General features: G+C 29.5%; 2 protein-coding genes across 8 annotated transcripts in view; both read left to right on the forward strand.

Annotated features, from left to right (window-relative positions):
• Nucleotides 1–15,216, forward strand: part of nab (NGFI-A-binding protein homolog) — a 47,641-nt gene extending 32,425 nt beyond the window's left edge. For 2 of the 7 annotated variants that reach the window (XM_031972586.2, XM_031972587.2), the window contains exons 2-11: nt 1,562–1,663; nt 5,668–5,805; nt 7,040–7,350; nt 8,140–8,352; nt 10,555–10,805; nt 11,744–11,846; nt 13,877–13,947; nt 14,273–14,384; nt 14,494–14,550; nt 14,727–15,216. In XM_031972586.2, coding sequence (XP_031828446.1) covers nt 1,562–1,663; nt 5,668–5,805; nt 7,040–7,350; nt 8,140–8,352; nt 10,555–10,805; nt 11,744–11,846; nt 13,877–13,947; nt 14,273–14,384; nt 14,494–14,550; nt 14,727–14,834 — 1,466 coding nt within the window. In that variant the 3' untranslated portion in view covers nt 14,835–15,216. Of the gene's footprint in view, nt 1–1,561; nt 1,664–5,667; nt 5,806–7,039; nt 7,351–8,139; nt 8,353–10,554; nt 10,806–11,743; nt 11,847–12,020; nt 12,170–13,876; nt 13,948–14,272; nt 14,385–14,493; nt 14,557–14,726 lie in introns of those variants that run through there. The other 5 variants (XM_031972588.2, XR_004234638.2, XR_004234641.2 and 2 more) reach the window with 5 other exon arrangements.
• A 184-nt stretch (nt 15,217–15,400) lies between these two features.
• Nucleotides 15,401–17,495, forward strand: Aatf (Apoptosis antagonizing transcription factor). Its single transcript, XM_031972593.2, has 2 exons — nt 15,401–15,929; nt 16,010–17,495. The coding sequence occupies exons 1-2, from the start codon at nt 15,679–15,681 to the stop codon at nt 17,373–17,375; spliced, it is 1,617 nt and encodes a 538-aa protein (XP_031828453.2). The 5' UTR covers nt 15,401–15,678; the 3' UTR covers nt 17,376–17,495.
• The last annotated feature ends 129 nt before the right edge of the window (nt 17,496–17,624 follow it).

Consider the following 17,624-nt stretch of genomic DNA (forward strand, 5'->3'; position numbering starts at 1 on the left):
TTTCAAACCTTCTTTAAACATTTTCGAAGAGATTTTCATAACTTAGGAGTTACGTGTCACAAGAGATTATAGAAGCAGTGTCAAAAATGAATTATTTTACTGTTCGATTATCAGAACCATTTTCATTACAATTAGTTTGGATAATAGAGGTTCTACTGTAATATAATATCTGCTCTAATAAGCTGGCCCATTGAAGAAAGAATGTGTAGACTCGACCTACGGAAGAAAAATTAAAATAGGGATACTTCGCCTGGCAGTCACATAAATCAGATCCAGTTAATAAGGTGCCTATTCAATACTAATCGTTTATCATGCTATTGTACCACCATTTGTTTCGAAACAAAGAGTGGGGAATCTGCGAGCTGGTCAGTTTGTGTATCTTTCATCCGCACAAGCGTTCTTTTTCAGGTAATTTATTTTAGGATCGCTATAGGATATGTCTGACCAAATAAATATGGGTTTTCGTGGAAAAAGCTATTAGATTAGATTTAAAAAAAAGGAAGATCTCACTTTATACAAAGAAAAGATAAAAATTTATTAATTTTACGTTACTTTATCCACAACAAAAAATTTTCGAGACGATGATACTAACTTAAGGATGTACTCTTATTTTTAGTAACAGTTTGTAGATTCACTTTGAGAATTTTTTCTTTTTAAGTTACATTTTATATTTAATCCAGCAGTTGAGTTATATTCTTTTTTAAAGTCGAAATATATAAAGTTGTAAGAGTTACGCATCGTTAAAGAAAAAGATTTTAAAAAATCGTGTCATAATGATTGTCATGATTTTGGCCGTTGTAGTGAACTGAAACAGGAAAAATGAGATGTGATTCTCTTCAGAATATTATCCTCATGAATATTATCGCCCCTAACAAAAGAATTAAAGTATTTCATTGTAAAAGAAAAAATTCAGTAACTTAAAATTCAAGTTCTGATTTTTGGTTTCTTTCCGCTTTTTAAAATCCAAGAAAAAAAAATTGATTTATTCAAAGTTCAAAATGGAAGTACCTCCTTAATTAACTTCTTGTAACCAAACGTAAATATCATAAGCATAGTTATCTCATAATTAGACTACGGATTTTTATGTATGTATGGGAAATTTGAAAGTGCATAAACTGCACACAATACGAGGGTGGATTGATATAAAAGTTTTGAAGATTTCTTTGTAAGAAATAAAAAGAAGAGTTTCCAACCATTCGCTGGTTAAATCAAAAAGTAAAAACGAATAAGTGTCTTTTATACACGTTATAATAGTTTGAAAAGAGATATTATTTGTTTCGAATCAATATATAAAACATCCAAAGTGTAATGCTTTTAATGGTATTTGTTAAAAAAAACCTATTTTCCGTCGTAATTCTATTTTTTTTAATTATGTTCTTAAAAATTTGAATTTGTATAAAATAATTGTATAAATCGTACAGACGATTCAAAAATTGGTGGTTTCGTCCACGTAATAAAAACTTTACGAAATGAGCATTTGAGAGTCTAGCTTATTTAATTTATTCAACGTGTTCTGAAATGCCAATGTCTTCGTTAATAATTTCTTTTGTGTGTGCTTTAGTGGTGCAGACGTCCGTACCTCAGAACGAAGCAGAATTGCAGTTGTACAGGGTGATGCAACGAGCGTCCCTTTTGGGCTACTACGACACTCTTTTAGAAATGGGTAAGATACAAGGGTGCGGAAAATGCAACTACAACGAACAATTTCTTTACTACACAATTCTATGTATGAAAATTTCTATGTAATGTAGAAATCGACAGAAACAAAATAACTCGTTATTAATATTAACATATTACATCCGTTGCGAAAATTGCATGCACTCAATGATACGCAGAATAAAATTAAAGTTAAAAAAACTTTGATAAGATAATTTAAGAAATAAAACAAAGAAATTTAACTGAGACAAAGTGATGCTTTAATAAAACGAACACTTTTGATTCTGTACATGATTATGAAAATGTATCTGTCAGACACTTCTGGGTTATTAACAATTTGCAAAATAAAAAAATTGTTAAGTTTTGAGAGTTTTATAATTTTATATACATCTTAAGTAATGTTTCAAGATGAAATGCTGTAATTTTTATACAATTATCCTCATTATTTATTAAAGTACTTTGTATTTTATGTCTGTCACTATATCTCAGTAAGTAATAAATAAATCGATGTCTTTAAAGTTTTATATACATATAAAGTAAATCCTATTCCTTTAAGTAATTAGTTAGAACAGTTTTTATGTGTTCTCAACTCACTTTGAATAGTGATTTATTATTCATTGTTATATTATTAATCGTAACCAGTTAAAACAATAAACATAAGACATGACGTAAGACTCCTCTTGTAACGCATAGTACAAACATATTTTTATTTCAATATACTCAATGGATAAACCTGTCGAAAAAGTCAGACAAACATGTCACACTCTCTTAGCTTTTGTGATACCCATAAGAAACCACCGGAATCAGACTACAAGGAGTTTTTGCAATTATAGTATAAAGTAAAAGTCTCTGCACTTCCACTCCTGAAAACCAGTCCTAATAATAAATACACCTCCTACTTTTACATGAAATTCATTTTTATAAGTTTTATGAACCTTCTTAGGATTCTTAAGGTTTACATTAAATTTAAATTAAACTAGAATTAATTTCGAGTTCTAACTGCTTAAATTAATGCAAATATTGTATTATTAACACTAGATGATTACAAATAATTCTGATACCACATTGGCAAATACTGTTATTCGGTTGTGGAAATTATGTCGTTAACAATATAAAACTTCGGTAACACTGAAATGAGTTGAATCTCGATGTGACACCGAACAGGCGTTGATACATTTAATTTGTAAGCATGGACAGATAAGATAAGGGAGTTCAGCTCATAATTATTATAATTATGCAAGAATACGCAGTTAATACGTTAACCTTTGTAATAAACGTAGACATAGAATGAGGATAAAATTTGTTCCTTTTCCAAATAGATTATTAATGATAAAGTAGTTGTACCGATCATAGTTAAGAAATAAATCATAAGCAAAGGGTTAATGAAACAATTTATCAGGAAGATCAAAATGTCATCTACTAAAGTTTATACTCTCGAATGTAACGTCACGAATTCAGAAATTATTGAAATCGGTAAGAATGTCCCTGTTCCCAATAACTTAGCTCCCTTTATAATCCGTAATAAAATACTGCCAATGTCTACAACAATTTTTTTAGTACCAAATAAAAAATATGAAATTTTCATAACGAAACAATTTTCCGTCTTTATATGGCTGCCATTTTGTTCAAAAACATATTTTTGTTTCATTTTAGTAGAAACGATAACTATATTCATATAGGTTACGATCGTTTTTTATTTATATGTATTTTTCAATCTAATTCTAATTTAGAAGTCTGCAAAACGATATTTTCAAATGAGTATACTACTAAAGGATTAACCCAACCATGGACATGTCTTTATCTGTGCATAACAGGAAGTATTCTAATTTTTGCCACTACCCTTGCTCTTGATGGTAGAGCAAGGAAAAGGTCCTTTTGAGATCATCCATCAGACGCAGAAGAGTTTTTTATTCCCTCTCCTTCGACATACCCGCGGGAGTTTGGTTGCTCCCAATCAGATTACAGTTGGGCAAAATCTAATCTGATTACATATTCAGATTAACGAGTGAAATGTAGCCTTTGAATCAATTACAATTCACTGTAATTATCTCTATTCCAGTTGTAGATTAATAATTTGTAATTAAACCAACTATTACATATGAATCATCATCAATGAATTACGATTCACCCTAATCACCTCCATTTCAATTGTAAATTAATAATTTGTAATCGAATCAACTATTACATATGAACCATCATTAATAAATTAGAATTCACTATAATCACCTCTATTACAATTGTAAATTAGCAATTAGCAATCGTCGATTACAAACAATAATCTGTAATCGAATCAACTATTATATAATATTTGAATCACCATCAATGATATGTCAATTTGATCATCGAAGGTTACATTTTGCTGAACTCTACCTTAAATCAAGGAGTAGCGTCATAATTTCCGGTTCCAACTTAGTTCCGTGCGCGGGAAACATAGAAATCATCCGCGAGAGCAGGTAGGAAGAAATATTGTCAACAGCAAATAGGCGAAAAACCACAAGAATTGCAATAAGTACTTACATAGAAGGAGCAATCAGGCACGTGCGTTCCGTGCGTATTACAACACAGCCTGTTCATCCCGCTTAATACCACAGAAGGTGGACATCCCAGAGCACAAGTTTGAAGTGAGATTCCAGCAGTGACGGCTCGTGAGAATTTGTGGTGGTGGGGCTGCAATAATAAAATTAAAATGTATAGGATTATTTTGAGGGAGATGGCCATATTTTCATTGAAACACATTTCAATAAGGATTAAAAGAATTAGAACGCCAGATTTGATTTCTATATAAACTTTAATTACTTCCTTACAAAATAATCAACAAGAATTGAAATTACAAATGGAAAAGTATCAATTGTAATTGCAATTCTATCGCTTGTTTATGCAAGACAATTCAACTGATCATCTCCCCCGGAATACAGGGTAATTTAATTAATATATTTCTGCTAATTGAAAACACCTGATTCTCTCGAAAAGTATGAGTAATACAAAGAAATTTTATTTAAGAATAAAGTTATATTTATTGGGTGCTACGTATCATGTTATTTATTTAATTTTTGGATGACTTTGAAACTTTCTACAAAGGTGACAATTTTTCAATGCAACTTTATATATTCAATTACACGCTTTCATAACTCACATTGCGCCGCTATAACTGTTACCTGATATACACTGCGGTGTACTTGCTCAGTCAGACTAATAATTAACACATTTGCGTCGGAAAACGAGAATTTTTGTTTCCTAATGCGAATATTTTAAGGTACTAAATTATATTATATATTAATATTAATTATGAAAATAATTGTCGCAGTTTTAATACGCCTATGTTGAAATATTTTTATAACATTAAAATATCTCGTTTTACAGGAAAATTTTAGGAAAAATTGCCCGATGCGAATGTGTTAAGATAAGTTTACAGTAGAACTGCAGTATTCGATCAAAGCGGCAATCAGATTAACATTTAACTGCTAAAGTTTGTAGTTCTTTTTACATTGATCTTTAAATTTTTCATATTGAAAATTCTAAGGCCTAACTATTTAGGGTTGAAACTGTACACTATATCGAACCGCTCAAAAGTTTGTATTTACTGCAATCCATAAAAGTCTGAATAAAAAGAACCATGAAACAATGAATCAATAAGGAAAAAAGGGGTTAATCGATTGGATGTGTTATATATTATCAGGTCGGTCAAAACGAAGTTGCTGAACCATCATAATTGTTCTTCTTTTAATTTAAATGAATTAATCCTTTACACTCAAAAGTTTCTTCGTTGAATATATTTTCCTAATAAAATATTAATGGTATTTTTTATAGATAACAAGGGATAGAATTATTTTATTGCAATATTTCATTTATAATTACAGTATATGAACTTTATTATTCAGTATCAAATTTTATAATTTTGTTATACTGAGCCAAGTGGCGACTGTTAGTCGCCTTTCGAGTACAAAGGGTTAAATATGGCTGCCACTTCAATCACCAGCGAATGAATGCTTACACGCTTTTGTGATATTGTAGGTGGCGACGATGTACAACAATTGTGCGACGCCGGGGAAGAGGAATTCTTAGAAATTATGGCCTTAGTCGGTATGGCGAGCAAACCTCTTCACGTCAGGAGACTGCAGAAAGCTCTACAAGAATGGCTGACGAATCCTTGTAAAATAACACATAATACCTAATCTATCAGTTTAGTACAGACAGTAAGAATTATTGAAAAGAATATTCGATAATAATAAATGAGAAACATTTTTTTTTCTTATTTTTGAACATGAATAACCATTTTTTATAAATTTTCTTTTCCAACAACTTTGTCAAGTGATAGGTTAAATTAATTAATACATTTTACCAAAGAGCACTAACAGTTACTACAAATTCATAAATTCGGCAAATATTTTAATAAAATTGGTAAATTTATTTCATTTCATTTTATTTGGCTTAACAAGGTTAATAATAAACATACGTTAAGACTTTTTTATTCCCAATATAAATTTCTTGTACACCAGGTTAATGCAATTATCTCTATCATTATATTTCTTACACAAGATACAGTATACACGTAAAATTACATGATTCGTTGTCAGTGACATTCTTAGATAATCTAGTGAATGTAAGGAGACCGTATTCTTTGCCTAAATAAGGCTTTCCGGCTAAAATATATTATCAGATTTGATAAACAGCGTAATAAACAGTACATACAATGAAACTAACAGTATAAAGAACGATATTAAGCTAGACACGTTATCTATAATCTTAGGAAAGTTTGAAACCTTTCCATATGGCAAATCAAAGGGTAATTCCGGGAAGATTGTTGTACGAGAAAAATGGCCACTTCAGTTATCTTATACAAACAATTGACACGATTATTATCACAATTAATACTGTTTCATTTGTAATTTTAATTCCTGATGATTATTTCGTAAGAAGGTGATTACAGTTCATTTAGAAATCAAACTTGTCCTAATTCTTTTAGTTTCATTCAACACTAGAACTTCCGAGGATTTAGTAGGGTTGATATGTAATCTTTATAAAAATTGTGACAATACACCTTTCTCCATTTCTTCGGATATTCATTACAGTATTCGTGTAAAACTATTTATTTTCTAAATCTTTTTTTATTTAATTCTTTTAAAATATCAATAACTGCGAAATAAGAAAACTAAAACCCGTCATTTTGTCGGATACAGTAGCTCTACTGTTAAACACGTCTCGCAGTAAACATGGCCGTCTTCCCTGGAATTACCCTACTAAAAACAGCTCATCTCGGTCCTGAACCGATACAATTGATTTGAAGAAGTTGTCTACCGTCGTCGAACAAATTTTACGGGTTCTCTGTATCTTGTTCAGAGACTGTAATCGATTATCGAAGCGAACTAACTCGTTTTTATCGCAGCCCTTTTCCAAACGCCAGTGGTACCGACGAATGCTACCTGCAAGAATCCATCGACCATCGGATTCGCCTGCGCGAGTCCCAGGCCGCAAGTACAAAATCTTCAAGGTTTCGCAACGACTTCGCAGACGCAAACGCCAACGCCCTACGTTTCGTCACACGTGTCCCTCACACCACTGCCCTGCAGGAGTACTAGTCCCATAGTGTCAGTGACGAGCGTGACGGCACCCGTCGCTTCGACCACCTTTCGACAGAGTCCCAGTCCCAACACACCCCTGCCCTATGCAACCGCGCATAGTCCCGGTATACTACAGGTATATTGCAAATAATGAATAACATAATGAACGTAATGGAATCGCACACCCAGTGGAATCATAAATAGAAGGCATTTTCGGCGGTTTAACACTAGGTTTACGGAACGCGTCAGTTTGACGCATATTGAATTTTATAAACACTATTCAGTAAATGTTTACGTCAACTTTGATCAATGCAATTACAACTGTATATACCTCAATTATCTATTCTTAAACACCTAAGTTCCAAAATCCGAATAAACGAACATGAATTTTCCAATTATTAAGAGTTGAAAACAGTTATGGTATCGGTTCTGATTCTTGAAACAGTTATGGAGTTCCGGTTCTTCGGAACCGATATTGTATCGTTACATCGGTTCTATAACCGTTATTTTTCGGTGTTGAAAGAGATACAGAACCGAAATGCATGACCTAACCAAAAAATGACAGTTATATAACCGACATAGAACCGATATAATATCGATTCCGGCTCTTCAATACAGATATTTATCAACGATGTAAACGTCAACGTTTCATCATGTATCGAATTTGTTGATCGAATATGTTAATATGATATTAAAAAATTCGTTAACGTCCTTCGTAATGAATTTCATCAAAATATGATAGACAACGAAAGATTTGTTGTATTACATCTATTGCTTACGTACATGCGCAATGTTTTAATTTACGTGTTGGCTAAATGAAAAGCTAAGCAAAAAGAGCTCCGCGTTTCACATGTTAATGACTTTGGAAATATTTATAATTTCCTAGATGAATGTCGAGTAATATACACATTACCATTTTCATTAGGTAGGAACTTGCGAATCGTCGTGCGGTAGTGGCACAACCCCTAGTCCCGGAGGTGGCGGTGGTGCACCTGCGAGTCCTACGCAACCAACTCCGACACTTCTTCAGTCGCAAATACAGAGATTAGCAGAGGCAGCGGAAAGACTGGCCGCTACCATTCGACCAGTCGATCCAAAGCCACATAACGTTAAGAAGAAGATCTGCAAAAATCTAGAGGTAGATCGATTCATTGTTTGCGTATGTATTTATATATAATATGAAAGGTAATTTCGGGTGAGATAGCTCGATGTCATTTACATTGTCAAATATCTATATTTTCAATTGTTCTCAATGGTATATTGAATCTTGCACAGAGATTTATTTAACTATCTTTTTATATATATCAGATTAGCAAGAAAGTTTTTCCTTATTTATATATTTTCAATCTTAGAAAAAAAGATTAATTAATGATATATTGTCTATTGTTTTCTATAGTCTTCCTCCATGTATTAACTAGGTCATTTATGCCAGATGCAAAGAAAACTCTATCCTTTGACTATAAAAAAAAAATCCATCTTTGTACCGTACGCATTTCAACTTTAGATGGTCAAAAACAGAGCATACATTTTTATGAGCTTCCATGGCGTTATACCCAAGTTGGAACTCGTACAGTATAGAGTGTCGGAAATAAATTCTCATTGATGATAAATGTTTATTTTTCAAATTTTGAAAATCTAAAATAATTCCAATTAAAAAATTCAAATTCAATAATATTAGCTTTTGATTGCTACCAAAATCATCTGTATCATATGACGAACAACAAAAGAATAAGCGTGCCAAGCGGAGTAACCGAAAAACAACTAAACTTTTTGCCAATCTAATTTTTATACTAATAATATTTATGATGAAAGAATCTTTATTGAAATGTTCGTTTGTCATTGGACGTTTGTCACCTATAAACTGGAGTAGATTGAAAGCTAATTTTTGAATTTTCGAAACTCGAATCCAAAACTTTGTAAAGTTTCGAAACTCACGGAACTTGATAAAAAGTACCGATTTTGTTTTGTAAAAGGAATATCCTGTTTTATGAACTGAAGTCAACATCTTCGGTGTAAGTCTTTGTTGATCATAACAAAGTACAAATGAAAACGTAATACTATTCAAAAATATTTAATTTATTGAATTTACAATATTTCGTTCAAATATCTAATTATTGTTTAAGAATACTAATATTCGAATTCTTTATGGTTTTAATTCATTTCCTTTTTTTAATCGGCTATAGTGCTAAATGTACCACTGAATTCCTCATTCTATGTTCGCGTTCCGAACGATTCTTTATTCATTGATTTTGTGGATACCTTTTCTTGTCTCAGTTTCGAGAGTTTGAAAACAAATAAAGGTGCAGTTTCAAATTCTCGAAACCCAAAACTTTCTTTACATTTCGGATAAGAGTCTCTTTTGACATTTCGAATAACAAATCCTTATTGTAAACAACCTTATTATTCTTTAGTTTTTTTTATTTTATAAAATCTCTAATACGGCTCCATCTTCTTTTGAAAATGCATTTTACAAAGGAAACTTTAACAAATTCACTAATACTTTTCCTAGTAATATTGAGGATGAGAACAGTATTATACTTCAAATTAAATATTTACCTTAAGATGTTATAATAATATTTATAATAATTAAGAATTTTGTTATATGTATGGAAAAAATGATCGGTTAGCTTTACAATTATGAGAAATTTGATCTTATAAGCTTTTTCATTCATTGAAATAAAATTGACAGGATATTGTGTGTGCGAATCCCGTGCAATCTTTTAAAAAAAAAGAAATTAATTTCTCAATACAAAAATAGATAACCCTAAATTGTATGTATTTACATATTATAATCTATAAAACATCAAACATTTGATTTTTTCGAAAAACGAATTTTCTAATGGTATTTTATTAATTTAGTTTACTCTTATACAAAGTAATTACACTAATACATATCAACAAAACTTCAAAATGAATACAAAGTTTCAAAATATATTAATATAATTAGCTGTAAATTACACAATATTTTCCACATCCGAATTAGCACAGGAAAACACCTTCGGTATTAATCATTTAGAAAAGTGAAGAACTCTGGTTAAAAACTGATAAAAATCCCTTCAAGTGAAATGTAACGAAAACATAAAAATTCGTTAGTAGATTACTATAGTTACTTCGAATATCTATTTCTAAAGAATGAGAAATTCTAACAAATTTTATAAATGTTCAGTTACTCACGACACTAAATTGTATCATCACTTACACTTTTTCCATAACCTAAAGAATTATTAAGATTTTATCGTAATATATGTTCGAATATAAGTGTAAATCAACGTAATCAATTTAACTGAATGGAAATGGTATAGAAAAGAAAAAACAATCTGTATGAATTATTTTATTTTAGATGGTAATGGCTATGCCTGACAGCGACCCACGCCGAATGGAAGAAATCCGAAAATACGCGGCGATTTATGGGAGATTCGACTGCAAGAGGAAACCAGAGAAACCACTGACATTGCACGAAGTGTCGGTAAACGAAGCCGCCGCACAAATTTGTAGGTTCGTACCTGCCCTTCTTACTAGAAGGGACGAACTTTTTCCTTTGGCCCGGCGGGTTGTCAGAGATTCTGGGTATCATTATTCAAAAAATCATTAGTAAGTACCTTTACTGGAAAATCAGTTCAATCATTCCCTCTTACATGCTTTACACGTTTATTAACATGTTCACGATAACTTCGATTCGTTATTAGATCAAACAGTGATATGAAAAGTAAATTTAAAAGTGCAACAAAAAATATAAATATAATATTAAGAAGCCTTTTCTTTCTTTCGGGTCAAACGATCATCATTTTTATTTTAGGCTGCCTGAAACATTCTATAAAATCATAAGTTGTTTATTTCGAATGTAGTATAATTTAAAAATTTATTTTTATTTTTAGAATTCCCATAATAGTCATTTTGTTATAGTAAAGGAGCCAAATAACAAGTTGTTAAATTCTGAACAAAGTAACAAATATAAAAATTGTCTAGCTGTTAAAGAAATTATTACTAAATATCAATTAAGACAATAGTACAAACATTACATATTTATTATAAAATTCTTATTTGAGTCGTCATTTATTCAAATGCCTATTTGTCTAACTGTTTGTAGTATTTTGTATAGTATAATAATTATATTTTATCTTTCCAATTTTTTTATTTTGTTAAATTAACTGAGTTTTAAAATAAATTTTTCTTACTCTTTTTAGTGTAAACATAAAATTTCAATAAATTAATTCACTATAAAAACTAAATTACAAATAATATCATTAACTCAAAAAATAAATTCAAATTATATTCATATGTTAATTATCATATTCAGAAGCATTGAATATTTACAGTTCATTAGTTTTACAATAAAAAGAATTCTTAAGTTAATTTACTTACTTTAAGACCTGAAAGCAGAAGATATCCTGTGACATTTTCAATTGTATGAAAAATTTCAGTTTATTCCATTCGATTATATGCATACTATAGAATAAAGTTTCAACGAGAACATGTTACATGTAATTGTATCAAATTACTGTTTGACACTTTTGTTTCAAATACTTTAGTCTGTCCGTATCGAGACCGCGTGAGAATGGCGACGAAAGCGAAAACGAGCGTACAAAGAGACAAAAGCTCGAACTCGAGGGTGAGAATGAAGATGGGACGCAGGTTAGCGCACCTCGACCATAAAAATAACCAGTATGCAGAAGATTCCAGTTGAAAATAGTTGCAAACGTGATTAGGATTGAGGATTTCATCCCATGCAGATTATATCTTATCGTGCATCCTGTACGGCCACAGAGAAGAATATTCGAAAGTCCTCGTTCGACTCCTACGTTTCAGATACCTTCAATCTGGAATCATTGGCATATTAATGAAACCACTGTACACGCATGAGCGCTAACCACTAACTATGCATCCAGCACATAAATAATTGCAACACCTAAAACCTACCGTTTGGTTGATACACACGTGAACGACAACTGGAAAAGGTCAAGTATATAGCTTCTGCATAACATGCATGGCTTTTTAACACTGATTGTATGCTACTACTGTTTCATTTTCAGAAAAGAAAAATAATTTACTAATGCGTAATGATAATAAAAATATTTGGGTCCTTAAGGTACGTTTGAATAAATCGATCTATTTTTTTATTATTCTATGCATATTTTGTGTGAAAGAAATAAATTTATTTTTCCCTTATGAATTATTTACTATAGTTAATCAAATACATTTTTATAAGTGATAAGTGAAGTGATATGTAACTTTCTCTTTACAAAAATATGTATTCTACTGGAACAAAATATGATATTTTTATTAGTAGCATCTTACTTTTTATTTGGGACACGTGTAAAACTTATAGTGTGGTAGAGCTTATTTGTTTTATCAATTGCTTTTCCTTTGTATTAAAGTAATTCAAATTTTATATTCTAAATTCATCTTATCTTGAATCGTCTCAGGTAATTGTAAAGAAAGATATGAGAGACAATGCAGTATACAAATTTCTGGAGAATGCAAATTTTGTATTTTGAAGTATTGTCTTGATGAAATTTAATGTTTTATGAGATGTTTATGTATATCAATCGTTCTTTCTATCAAATTATTCCTTAATATTATTGAGATTAATTATCCTCAATATATAAATTAATTAAAATATAGATCAATTTACTCAAATATATCCTATTACTTAAATATTTTTGTTACTCACTTGTACAAAGTGCATCTAACAACTTAGACAAGCTATAACACTATTCCTGATGAAAATAGTTTTTCATAAATGCATTGGTACAGTTGAAAAGTACAATTAAACTTTTTTGTAACTTCACCAGGAACAGTGATATAGGCTGTTCCCACTTACTAGATACACTTTATACATAGAATTGAATTTTTAATTTTGAAATGGTTTACTTATGTTTCAAAATATGTAGCAATTTAGAACTGCCATTCTTTGCAGCTATATAGTAAACGCAAGTATTTGCAGATTCACTCATTTTCTTTTCACAAATATTAGGTATTAGAAGAAATTTGTGGTTTTCTATCTATTTTATATTTACAGTTAATTTTATTAAACAATTACAGTACATTTACATTTTATTAAACAAAACAATATTACAGTCAATGTAAATTTTATTTTATTTTATTGCTATATGTTATTTTTTTTTATTTTCAAAGCTATAGTGTTAATAAACTGTTGTAAATATGGTTAATAGGATCAAATTTTGTACCTTTTCTTTTATCAATTAATGAAATTGAAAGTTTTATCGCATTTTCTTATAATCTAATTATTTGCTTCTGTTACCAGACTTATTAACAAATAAACATTTTTAAAATGACAGTGAAATAAAAATTACAGTTAATACATTTCTTCGTGCTTCAAATGATTAGTACAGCCATATACATGTGGCCCAAAATAAGACAAATTTTATATTATAAACTTGTCAAATTTTTTCTTCTACCTAATATATAAATTAGAAAAATTAGCAAACCTTAAATTTTCATTAGCTGACTAAAACTTTTAAAATTAATTGTAATATGACAGCTTTTTTCCACACTTGTTAAGACTCTATGCTTTGTTCCTGGTGTCCTGACGAGTTGTGCCTTCTTTCAATACCTTAACTGTGTTAACTATTAATTTTTTCTCTTGCATACAGTGTTATATTGTTGCTACTTATATTGTCTATAGCAGTTAAATGTTTCAGGAGGAACTGGACCTACGTTGCTCTGAAATAGATATTAACAATTCAACGATCAGGAGACACAGATCATCAAGGTGATTACCGAAAGATAAATTTTACTTGTCGCTAAGTATTCCAAAAGTGTTAGAAACAAAAAGTCACTCAGAATTTATAATTTCATTTAACTTTCTCATAATTGTATTTCATTTATATCATTTAATTTTAATACTGCTTTGAAATATATATAAAAAATTACTTTAGTATCATATAACTTTATTTTTAAATATTTCACCAAAGTGACAAACTTTCATACATACATACATACCAACTGAATGTATAAATAAAATTGTTAAAATCTCAAACTATTTCTTATAAATAACTTATGTACATATTGATGTTGAGACATTTGCATTGTTTTAGTCCAGTTTGGAGGAAGAAGAATAACAATGGTATATTCAGCGGAAGTATCGAAGAAATAAGTGACTCGGACAGTCAACTTTCTTTTTCCAACGAAGAATCTTCGTCGATACATGTAAATAAATTTTGAATTCAAAAACATCGATGAATGTTGTGAATAATTATTTTTCAAGACACTTAAAATATTTTTGAATTTATTAAAATTATGTAATAAATGTTTACAGGATACCAACGAAGCTGAAGCAGACAATACTGATAAAGAAAGTGATTTCAATCTCAAGGTATTTCTATTATGCAAAAAATTCTTATAAAATTTACTTTATAAAAATAATATAAAGATGGACCAAATGAAATGTTCCAAACTGTTTTTCGAAAACAGTTAATAATATTTTGATAGCGTCATTATATATGTGTTAAATATATATAAAAATTCTGACAACAAATGAAATGAATTTAGGTAATAGCTTCACGCGGAGATAATATAATTGCAGTGGCAAATCCTGCCTTGATGGAATGTAGTCATCCTATAAAAGAAGAACCAACGGACGAGAAACCTCCACTGTGATATTGTTTTAATAAATTGTATTCTTATATTGAGATGATTCCCAAGATCACATTCAGCTTGTGCATTAAAAATAGTATTATTATTGCCTGTATTTGACTGTCGCCACATTATTTAATGTAATATGTATATCAATCACTGTTATTAATTGATTTCTTTGTTATAAAAGTGACAGAATTATGTTAACACAACAATTTGTTCATTCATAGTTCTGATAAATTCATAATACATGTTATAAACTACAAAAATGTCTTTAGATATTGTATATAAAAATCATGTTTACATTAAAAGGAAACATAAGCCGACTGAATTATAGTTACATACTGTATAACATTAAAATTGTAAATATGCAATGATCCTTTTTTATTTTATGTATCACATTTTTAAAGAAATTCATATGTTGTTGTATAATTAGTATAAAATTAATAAATGCATATTGAAAAACTTAAAAAGGTGTATTATATCCCTATATATATATATATTATAATTAATAATGTAAGTATTTTATAATTTTAAATTTAGAGAAATGATAACTTTCAATTCAGAATACATATTACATATAGATTTCATAATGACACTTATCTAACGGTCGATTATACTGTTGTTATCGATAAGTGAATATATCGAATATTGCACGTATAATGTTTTAAGAGAAGATACATACAGTATATTATACATTACATAATTAATGATACTAACATTTTGCTACTTCTTTAATAATTGACAATTATTATATGAATTCAAATTAATAAATTTAATATTACTTCGAATATAATATCATCTAATAAAAAGTTTGATGTTAACCTTTATATAGGTTATGTTTATGTCATGAGAGTGCACGTGTTGTATGTCATTACGAGTTAAGTCAACGTATCTTGTCAAAAAAATGGCTTCGAAAATAAAAAAAAAGAGTTTAGCTGATAAAATAAACTCTTTAGTTAGTACAACACCAACAAATTTTGATTCTGATGACGACGCTGAAGATACAAGGGCTAAAGTAGTTGATCACTATGATGAAAGTGATAATTCTATAAACAATTTTCAAGTTTCAGAGATAAGAAGACAAAACGTTGATCTTCTGGACCAATTAGATGAAAGGTAGGTAATTACCAAGTTTTTCATTTATACTTCTATGCATTGTTTTACATTATTTAATAATGTTCTTTATAACATGATAGGTACAAGGGTAAAAAAATTTCAAGAAAAGATATGTATTCCGAAGATGATGGACCAGATAATTCAACAGATGATGATGATGATGATAATGATGATGAAGAAGAAAAAGATGAAGATGTAGATGAAGATGAAGATGAAGAAGTAGAAGTAACAGAAGAAGATGAAGATGAAGAAGAGGAAGATGAAATAGATAGTATGAAAAATGAAGAAAGCTACAATGATACAGACAGTAACAATGAAGACGTTGATAATGAAAGTATAATGTCTTCCAATAACGATTCCAATATAAACCAGAAAATAAATTTTCAGACAATGTCTAGTACAAATCTGAGAGCAGATATTGAGAAAGGCAATTGCGCTAGAAATCAATTAAAATTATGGGAAAATTTATTAGAAGTTAGAATCAAATTACAAAAGTGTCTAGTTACAAGTAATCAAATGCCTCAACATAATGTTTATAAAAATTTTAAGAAAGATGTAGAATATATGAAAAAAGCTCATGAAAGCAAAAACAAATTAAAAATTCTTTTAAATAATATGTTACAATTACAAAATGTTCTTTTAAAACAGTATCCTGAAACAATGAATTTGTGCACAGAAAGTAGGAAAAGAAAAGCAGAAGAAAGTATAGATAATGAATTATTGAATGCTGATGATTCAATGGATGAAGAAATTCCTTCAGATACAGAAGATGAAAATAATATGGATGAAAAATTAGTGTTGAATGAAGATACAGGATATGATACTAAGAATATGTTCAATATGCAATTAAAACTTAGCAATTATGAAACAATAATAAACAATAATCATAAATCTTATACAAATTATAGGGATTCTGTGATACAGAAATGGAATGAAAAAACAAAAATAGCAAGTGGTAAATTGAATAAAAATACGAATCAAACTACGCTAAAACAAATTGAGTTTATGTTAAGCGATAAGGAAAAATTATATAAAAGAACTCAATTAAGACGTTCGGAATACAACATTATTGGGAAGAAAGAGCCATTAAAAGATGAGAACGAGGACAGAGGCGTCCAAGAATATGATTCCGAAATTTATGATGATGATGACTTCTATCATCAGCTATTGAGAGATTTAATTGAACATAAATCAACCGATATCACAGACCCCATTCAACTCAGTAAACAATGGATTCAATTACAAAATATGAGAAGTAAAATGAAGAGGAAAATAGATACAAGAGCTACTAAGGGTAGAAGGATAAGATACAATGTACATAATAAACTAGTAAACTTTATGGCACCCATCACTATTAATGATACATGGACGGATCAAGCAAAAGATGAATTGTACAGTTCTTTATTTGGTAAAATTAAATCAGTAAATGAGCATACTACTCATTGAAATTAGAAGAATTAATGTATCTTTATTTAATTTTGTACATTTTAATAAAGACTATTTTATGAGGTGTATACGAATTTAAGAAAATGAACATATATATGTTATTATATATAAATGAACATGTGAAAAATGTTTTATGCTTTAAATACAAGTAAAAAATAAAATCCTTATATATCTAACAATAGAATAGTCTTACAGTAGTGAAACTTTTAATGTTTATTACCCAAAATTGAGTAACCTTAAAGTACAATT

Source organism: Nomia melanderi, chromosome 4 (genome assembly GCF_051020985.1).
Source record: "Nomia melanderi isolate GNS246 chromosome 4, iyNomMela1, whole genome shotgun sequence".
NCBI lineage: Eukaryota > Metazoa > Arthropoda > Insecta > Hymenoptera > Halictidae > Nomia > Nomia melanderi.